The 9,367-nt window shown below is 41.9% G+C and overlaps 1 protein-coding gene across 1 annotated transcript in view; it reads left to right on the forward strand.

The window, feature by feature from the left end:
- ptprub (protein tyrosine phosphatase receptor type Ub) overlaps positions 1–7,676 on the forward strand; it is a 165,003-nt gene extending 157,327 nt beyond the window's left edge. The window contains exons 25-29 of the mRNA XM_061081460.1: positions 782–1,096; positions 2,888–3,013; positions 4,927–5,084; positions 7,254–7,389; positions 7,484–7,676. Of these exons, the coding sequence (XP_060937443.1) occupies positions 782–1,096; positions 2,888–3,013; positions 4,927–5,084; positions 7,254–7,389; positions 7,484–7,546 (798 nt within the window). The 3' untranslated portion in view covers positions 7,547–7,676. The remainder of the gene's footprint in view (positions 1–781; positions 1,097–2,887; positions 3,014–4,926; positions 5,085–7,253; positions 7,390–7,483) is intronic.
- Positions 7,677–9,367: the final 1,691 nt, after the last annotated feature.

Consider the following 9,367-nt stretch of genomic DNA (forward strand, 5'->3'; position numbering starts at 1 on the left):
TTCTCGCACGCTTTACCTGCCTCATCCCTCCGCCGCGGCGCTCAGCCAGCAGCCGCAGTGATTCCAGGTTTAGCATTTCAAAGTAATACTTGGAAAAGGCTCATGCTCCACAGTTAATTTTATACAGTTTTATTCTTTTACAAGAGTAATGGTTGATTTATTTGTGTGGATTAGTGGATGGTACAGTAGGGGGTGGCACACTGATTACAATCTGTCTGTTTTTCATGAAGGAGAATGTTACATCGGTCTCTTTGATGGTGTAAACATATCCGTCTGACATCGTTGTTGAAGGCCTGTCCACCGCCCAGTGAGCTCTGTGTTCTCCTTCTCCTCTGACAGCACTCAGCCAACTGGTAGTACTGAGATCAGCAAGTCACAGATCTATTATTGATGAGGTGTATTAATGATCCAAATAGTCCTTTTCAAGTTGCCTCATTTAATTACAGCAAAGCGAACAGACAGTTCATCAAAGAAAATTCGTTTGCAATATTTCCTTTTGAGTTTTTTAATCATGCAGTTGGCAGAATGTATCCTTTATTATTTGATATCAGTTTATCAACGTTACGTTCAGATTATTAGAGATTCTTTCAGTTTAATATTGGATTCTTGGAATGCTCCCGGTTTTCTTTGCTTCTGTTTGATACTCTTCTTCTTCCTCCTCCTCTTCCTTCCTGCCATCTTTGATCCCTCTGCTGTGTCTCACCTCTCCTCACGCATCTCTTAGACATCTTTTAAATTTTGTGTAACTTCCTCCTCTTGTCCTCAACTTTTCCATTTGCAGACACTCAACTCAGTGACTCCCCACTTGGATGTGGAGGAGTGCAGCATCGCCCTGTTGCCCAGAAACCGGGAGAAGAACCGCAGCATGGATGTTCTGCCGCCGGATCGCGCCCTGGCCTTCCTGGTCACCACAGAAGGGGAGAGCAACAATTACATCAACGCTGCTCTCGCCGACAGCTTCCACCGACAGGCCGCTTTCATCGTGACTCCGCACCCGCTGCCGGGCACCACGGCCGACTTCTGGAGGCTGGTCTTTGATTACGGCTGCACGGCGGTAGTCATGCTCAACCAACTCAACCAGTCCAACTCTGCTTGGGTAAGATCAAGGTGTATTCTACTGTTTTATTGCCACTGTTTTGTTGACCCACTTTGCTGAAGTGTTTGAGTTCACTCGCACAGGAGCCACTTTTTGCCGTGCAAGTTTTTTACTTTCAGCCTGGAGGTTATCTGAACTTCACTTTAGACTTTTCCCAACAAACCCCTCAGCTCACTGTTTCTGTATCTGTGCTTGGGATTAGTTCCTTCATGCCATTTTGTTCTTGATCCCTGACCACATTGATCTCAAGGCATGACTAGATAACACCCGCCCCAGATTTTCCTTCCCCTCCTCAAATTCCATCTCTGGAGAATAGCACCGCACTCCCCTCCAGCCACATCTCAGGGTTCTTTTTGTTGGCGTCCCACTTTCTCTCATGAGCATATGTCTTCCTCTGTACTGCAAAATTCCCTGTTCTTTCTTTTGCTCTCCACACTACAATAATGAGTGGATACATAACACAAGAATCATGTTGAAGATTAGAAAACCCTAATGAAACACTGAAGAAGTATTAAAAGAATGTCATAGTGCTCCATGGAGTCTCTATGGGAAGTGAATCCACATGGTAACAGCCAGTCCTGAGCTGACAAATGAAGACAGACAGATATATCAGGTGCCATGCTGATCCTTAAGTCTGCTCTAAAATGTATTGGCATGGAAATGTAATAATTCTTTGTTTAACAAAATGAGCTATTGAGATAGAAGAATTAGTTATCACAATTATCGAGCATGGGTGAAATTAAAGTGTGAAAAATTGTCAGTAAAGAGAAAAACATTATTCAGTTCTCCAGATATTTCTCAGGTTGGAGAAATAGGACGTAGCAAGCCTACAGTAGTACTATGGAAATCGGGACTATGATTAAATTGTAAGATATTCATGCTTTTGTGCAGCGGCAGATGTGGCCGGGTACTTTGTTTTCAAATGATCCCATAATCGTTCCATCTGCCCTGTTCTTGTGAGCCCAATATCTCAGGAACAACTGGAAAAACTTTCTCCAAATATGGCACAAACATTTACCTGAAACTGGATAGATTTGAATGGTCAAAACTATTTTTTAATCAGTATAGTAATGAAAATAAATAGAAATTGTTTCTTTTCATTACTATAATGGTGGTGGTTTTCATGGGACTAACTTGCTGCCTAACACATAGGTAAGAGAATCCTCTCGGCCACCAGATATTTATCAAAATCAATAACCACTCCGACCTTAAGAGCCTTGTGAGTCATTGTTTTGGGTATGATGTGCTCAGTAAATGTGGTAAATTAGTGATGGCTTCTTTGTATCCCGTTTTATAAGTTTTATTCATCTTGTGCCGACCAGTGGAGTTCAGTTGCCTGAAAATTTAGTTATCATTAGACTGTTTATGAACTCTGTTACAGAGTTTTTTCTTTCTACCACAACATATTATATTTCTCCTTCCACACAGAGTCTCTCTCCCCTTATTAACAGCAGTGTCGCATCCTAACGTCTACATATGCACATGCTACCAGCACTTGGCCAAACTTGTGCATCTCTGGGTCTTTCTAAATATATTCTCTGCCTTTTTTTAACACTACATAGTATATAGAGACCCCCCACTGCGTAGCAACACACACACACCCTAACACACACTTACTGGCTTAATATTTCAGATACTTGATCCCCTTAAAGCTCTCTTATCTTTGATGATCCAAAGTTTTAAGAGCAAAGGGAATTCTTCTTGGCCATAACTACTGAAGAAAGCTTTAGTTCATGTTCTGTACGTGCCGTATTTCATCAACGACAATAACAATCTCTCCTCCACCTGCAGCCGTCTGTTCAGTACTGGCCGGAGCCGGGTCTGCAGCAGTATGGAGCCATGGAAGTGGAGTTTCTGTCCATGTCGGCAGACGATGATGTCATCACTCGTCTGTTCCGGGTCAAGAATGTCACGAGGGTGAGTCATCAGGTGCCAAACAAGGCTGCTGGAGACATGTTGTTCTAATCAGTGGTGTTTCACAAATGATAACTTGAACCTCATCAGAAATGCATTAGCTGTGGTCCTCACTTGTAATTCAGATGTGACCTTTTACCTACAGTGAATTCAGTGTTGCCAACTGTAATGTGCATCTAAAAATCTGACACCAAATACTCAACTTCCAACAACTACCCAGGCTTTGCTGTAAAAAAGAATAGTCTGTGTGACCTGCAAAGGATGATTTTAATTTTGTTTAAAACTTCCAACATGAATACAAACTCAAAGGCTCAATGCTTCACTTGATTCTGTATTTGTACCTGTGCATCGTTATCTGTCTATATTGCTTTATTATGCATACACTTCTCTAGTGTTTCCCTCATGAAACACGGGAGGTTGTCAAATAAATACTCTGTAAAATGCAGGTTGGAGATTTATGTCGAACATAATGGCAGATCTGTAAAAAGAAAAGTTATCCACAGACTGTATAAAGCATTCTTCAAAGAATATATTAAGATATTCAGCAGTCCAGAAAATTTAACCATGACACCATTGTTTCCATAAGACGTTCCCGTAAGAGCGATACAAATTATCAGAGCTTTCTTTCTATGAAAAACCTGCACGAGAAACCCATTGACGTGCATGCAATAAAGGTCAGTCTTTCTCTTTTTCAATTTATTTTTGTCATTACCTAGATACACGTCTTCCTTCTCTTAGGTGGCCGTGAGCATACTAAAGAGGGGGTTTTCATCATCATGATGCATGTCATATTTTCCGTTGCAGGACACTCTTTTCGGACTTCCTTTTGACATAAAGCATGTCACACTTTCAAAGAGCAGAGAATTAGACAGAACTCATTAAATTGGCTAAAAAAAGACTGTCATGGTAGAGGGAGCAGAGGGGACGTCAGAGTGGTCTCTCCTCAACTATATATATATTTATATATGTGTAATATAGTCTCCAAGTATATGTCATCTTGAATTCACTAACATCACACAGTGTGTTGATTGTGTGTGTGTGTGTGTGTATGTGTGTGTATATGTATGCAGGTATAGTTTTATGCCTGGGGATTTGCATAAGCACATGCATGTATTCTGCTCAGGATCACTGTCAACCAATTATTGAGGAAATCTGTATGCATGGCTTTTATGCAACGCTGCCATTATAAGCAGTGCGACAGGCAGTGCCCAGAACTTCCTTTCTTGATTGGCATCCTCACCTCCTCCCAAACACCTTGTCATTCCTCCTATCTGCATAAGGCACCTTTTCTTCTACTCGTTGCATACCACTGTCACGGATAGGGCAACTTAACACAGCATGGGAGGTCTCCAATCACACAGAAATAACACACGCCTCTCGTTCTCTGTGACCGGCTGGAGGCGAATCAGTCTTTTTTACCAATGCGTGACAATGATATACAAGGGAAGAGAGTAAAAGTCAAAGGAAGTGCATCGTAAGCATATGTACGCGGAGCGGAGAATGTAGTACCAAAAAAAGTACTCTCTGTAAATCCCACTCCCACTGAGGCGCAGTTTCTTCATACATCGTTGGTGTCTCTGCCAGCTCAATTTGCATGACTTATAGTTCTCCACTGAACCTTAAGTATTAGGAGAGAATCTACAGGACAAGGTTATGAACACACAGGGACCTCTCTCGCTCGCAGCTCAGTTCCCACTTACACCTGAAGAATCATATATCTCAGAGTCTGTGTGCTGAGCGAGCACGGCAGAGTGCCAGCGTGTAGCCTGGGGAGCACTGAAACACCGGTGTTAACAGGCACACGCAGAAATGCTGCAGCAACTAGTAAATATGAAATAACACTGCGCGTGAGTGCATGAAATGCGGCAAAGTGCAGCGGATCAGATTCCATGTGTTTTGTGTTTTGTATTCTGAAGCTCCAGGAAGGTCAGCTGGTGGTGTGTCAGTTCCAGTTCCTGCGCTGGTCTGCATACCGCGATGTCCCCGACTCCAAGAAGGCTTTCCTCAACCTGCTGGCTCAAGTGCACAAGTGGCAACGAGAGTGCGGAGAAGGACGCACAGCCGTCCACTGCCTGTGAGTAACTCTCAGCAACATGTATCTCAGAAATAAATCTCTCTCAATCTCCGTCTCCCTCTGAAAAGGTCTGAGACAGTGAAATAATGCAGCCAAAGACTGACATTTAAAATCAGTCCAAACAAAAAGCTTATTCACAAAGGGCAGCATCACTAAAATGTCTGTTAGAAGAATGGGACAAATCATCAGCACATCTGTTGAATAATGACAGATACTGCTGTAGAAAGCAGTAAAATGTACTTTTCCATGACAGAACTTTGTGATGTACTGGGCTGTTATGTGCCGTGCTCTGCTGTGGTGTAGCGCGGCTCGCGGTGTTGTGTTGCTCCTCTGTTGTCCTAAGCCCCCGCAGAGCACACCCGCTGATGAATATGAATGGGCCGTCCCGCTCATTGCCGACCCGTCACACGTTCATCCCCACCGCCCCCGTCCAAAAGCACATCAGTCAGCGCTGTCACACAGAGTTACCCACGACAACCAAGAAAGAGATTATGGAGATCAAATCAATTATGGCTTAATACAGAATGCGATGGTTCTCCCTACAGTAAATCCGGCACTGCCACGGCGCTGACGACGATTGATTACCTTAATATTGCCTGTGTACGCTGCAGAGGCTCCCGAGCCCACCTTCGCTGCGTTCGTCTCAGGAGGGAGGATGTGGATCGTCCTCCAGTAGTTTATTGATATTGCCTTTCATTTGTGATGACCAGGGCAATATTTCCGAGGAAATGTCACTGTGATGTTTTTTCTCAATTTGCTCTTCCTCACAGCTTTTTCCTCATGTTGCTATTTTTGAAGATGCTGTTTACAAAATCAGGCCTATCAGATTACACATATTCTGCCCTGCTTATAATTTATTACAGCTTTCAAGGACCTATTTAAATTGCCATGGATTTTGTGAAGCACTTTGTAACCTTGTTTAGATGAGTGCTACAAATAAAGTTATTATTATTATTTAATTATCAAACAAATTGTAAGCCCCAGGGAGGGAGATGTATGTGAATGTTATTGCATATACTGCACAAATATGGACCATACTGCTGAGCAAGCAATGTAATAGGATTTCAGCCAATCAAAATTGGATCTGGGTTGAATCATATTGACAGCCAAGGTCTAAACTTAAACAGCTTTTAATGGAAGGGCTAATGGTATGGCTGTAGACGCTGAGTATTATTAATGTTTCATGTTACTGTTCACTTTGAAATAGCCTTTGTATTAATTGTGCTGTATTAATAAGATGTAGTTAGCTCATCTGTATTTGAAATAGATAATAATATAACCATGTGCTCACCATGAAAGTGCTCACATGCTTATTAAGAGTGGAATATTTGCTAAACACAATCTCAATGTTGCATTTGGACATTTGCGACTGAAGAAACATTTAAAAAAATAGGAAAGTTTTTGTTATAAACCAATGTTTTGGTCAAATTACCTATTGATGGCTCTAGATAAAAAAATGTTTATAGTGAATTAATGTCATTCCATTCCATCCTGTGGTTTTCAAGAGCCATTTCATTTGAATTCTAAAATATTCACAATAGCGTTGCAGCAGAGGATCATCATGAGACGATGGTCAACAAATTCAGCCGGATTTTATTTAAATTGTGTTATCAATGTAAAAATAACAAGCAGTGCTTTACCTAAAGCCATGCATGTAGTGTGGCTAGTGTACAAAACTACATTTCTTTCACTCTAAAAACATCGCTATGGCTCAGATGGTTTTGAACCTGGAAAAAATATAAATATCATGAGGGGGTCATCTGGGAAATGTAAGTCTGTTCAGGGCCCTACATGTCTATAATTAATTACATAGTTGAATTAAAGACAGTGCACCAATACATACATTTCAATTAGAGGGAGCTCATTCTATATGCCCCTCTGTTGCATCCTTTATTTAATCAATTAGTGAAGGTAGGGAAGGGGGGGTAGCCTCTTTTATTTTTATATTTAGTAAAATTATTATCATTAAAAAAATGATTATATTCCTTTGTTTGAGTAGAAATTCCGTGGGACCAGGGGTTCAAATAGGAATAATGAATCCCTAATGTTCATGGTTTCTCATTATTTGTGCCGAATGAATTTAAAACAAAATATTGAGAATAAAAAAACATAAAAAACAATCCATCTGTTTGAGATGTTTTCTAAAATGACCCATCTCCTCCTGTGCAGTAACGGCGGCGGCCGCAGTGGATCCTTCTGTGCCGCTAACATCCTCATCGAGATGATCCAGTACCAGAACATGGTGGACATCTTCTACGCCGTCAAAACTCTACGCAACTGCAAACCCAACATGGTGGAGTCTCTGGTGAGAGTTTCTATGTGGCAAAAATGTGCTTCTGTAATTATTATTTTGATTTGTTAATTGTTAAAAAAAAAAACTAAATCTAATTCTTCCTCAGGATCAGTATCGATTCTGCTACGACCTTGTCCTGGAGTACTTGGACTGCTTTGAGGGGAGATAGCAACAAAATGTTTCTCACAGCGGCAGTGAAGATTCAATTTGAGGCCACCCAGTGACCCTCCTCTACTTTCATGTTCGGATCTGTGGACTTGGAGTTGAAAGAACTGCAGAAAAAGAAGAGGGGGGGGGGGGAGAAACAGTCAAAGTTCTAACTTTTAACCTTTAATGTACAGCTGTGATTTCCTCCTTGATGGTGATGTGTATCTCTTTTGATATCTTTCGTGCTTTTTCTTGGTCCTCTTTGCCTCTCGGACTAAAGCTCCTTTTGTGCTAAGGGATTCCAGCAGTGAGACAATATTCGGAGCTACTAAACGGACCGGTCTGTTCTGAGGGAGGGTCACCTTGGCTGTGTTATCATTGTTTCACTTGTACAGCGAGAGCGGGCTGGATGTAACACCAGAATTACAGCAGCATTAACGCAGAAGCATTTTTTTCTTCTCTTTTAAGAGCTACATGCAACAGCAGTCCACTGTGGTTGTGGCATGACTTACCTACCATACCATAAACTGCCTTATTCTCTGACCATAGGACAGATTTATTCAAAACACATGAATAAACCCCCAAAAGTTGCCATAAATGGTGCAGAAACCGCAGCAAGAGACCTACTGCATTGGGATGGACCAGCCCAGTCCTCAACAGTATTAATGCAGTAACTGTACAGTCGTGCAACGTGTCGTATTTTGCCATAATGTTTGTGCTGGATTACCATGTGTGCTATAGGTGGACGTTTCCAGTGGCCTCAGAACTGGGCCCGCTGCCACCGCAGGGAGATTCCCGTCTCATTGCTGTCACAGTGCCAATCCCGCTGACTGACTTGAATCCTCTGTTTACTTTGTTCCTCTGCTTTCCTCATGATATACACCTACAAACACCCAGTATGTACTGCATCAGCTAATGTTCTCGCTCCAAGTGATTGTTTGAATTTTATACCCGGCGGGAGAGGAAAAGGAGCCGACTTGCCATCGTGATGGTGGTGCAAAACCTTATGTTTCATTAACGCCGCGGTTTTAAAGTCGATTCCAGTGTACCCAGTTCCAGCTGTTTAACTCCTTTGTTGTCTGATGGTTTTGGTTGTTCTGTAAACAGTTGAAGAAAGTTAATACGGTTTGAATCTCATCTTAACTCTTTCAGGAGCCTCATTTTACCATTTTGACATGAACACTACTTGTTATTTGTTGCAGTGTAACATAAATGAAAATAAATATATATAGATATATATATGTTAAAAAAAAGGGGGCATTAACATTGTGTAGACGGCAAAATATGCTATTTTGTGTTACCATTCAAGATTTGAGTGTTTTCATTTATTTTATCTTCAAATAAAAGTGGCATTTAAACTGTAAAAAAGAAGAGAACGGTTGCCCACGGACCCTGTGGCTCAGCTTCATAGACTTGATGGACAAACACAATCCATTATTTTTTATATGCTGGCCAACACCTGCAGACCTCTGGATGTGTTCGTGCCCAAATCAATGAAACATCCCCTAAAAAGACCCCCGACACAGACGGGGAGGTATTTTTCTTTAACATCTCTGTTCCAGAACCAAGTAAATATCTACTCTGCCCTCCACTATTACCCTTTAAAATATGTTATGTCCCCACCGTATCTCCTGAAGCTCCTTTTAAGTGCAGGTTTTCATGGAGGGTGGTAAAGCGAATCGCTCCGGGGCCCGACCTAATGAACAAGGAGAGAGGCCCCGGAGCCCACAGGAGCTGAGAAATGGCAGCTAGCCGAGACTCGGCTGCTGGTTGGCGGCTCGCAGTCCGGTTCAGTCGGGAGCGCCGGAATTATGTGAGGAATCTTAAAATTGCGCCAATAAGA

This window comes from Limanda limanda, chromosome 11 (assembly GCF_963576545.1).
Source record: "Limanda limanda chromosome 11, fLimLim1.1, whole genome shotgun sequence".
Lineage (NCBI taxonomy): Eukaryota > Metazoa > Chordata > Actinopteri > Pleuronectiformes > Pleuronectidae > Limanda > Limanda limanda.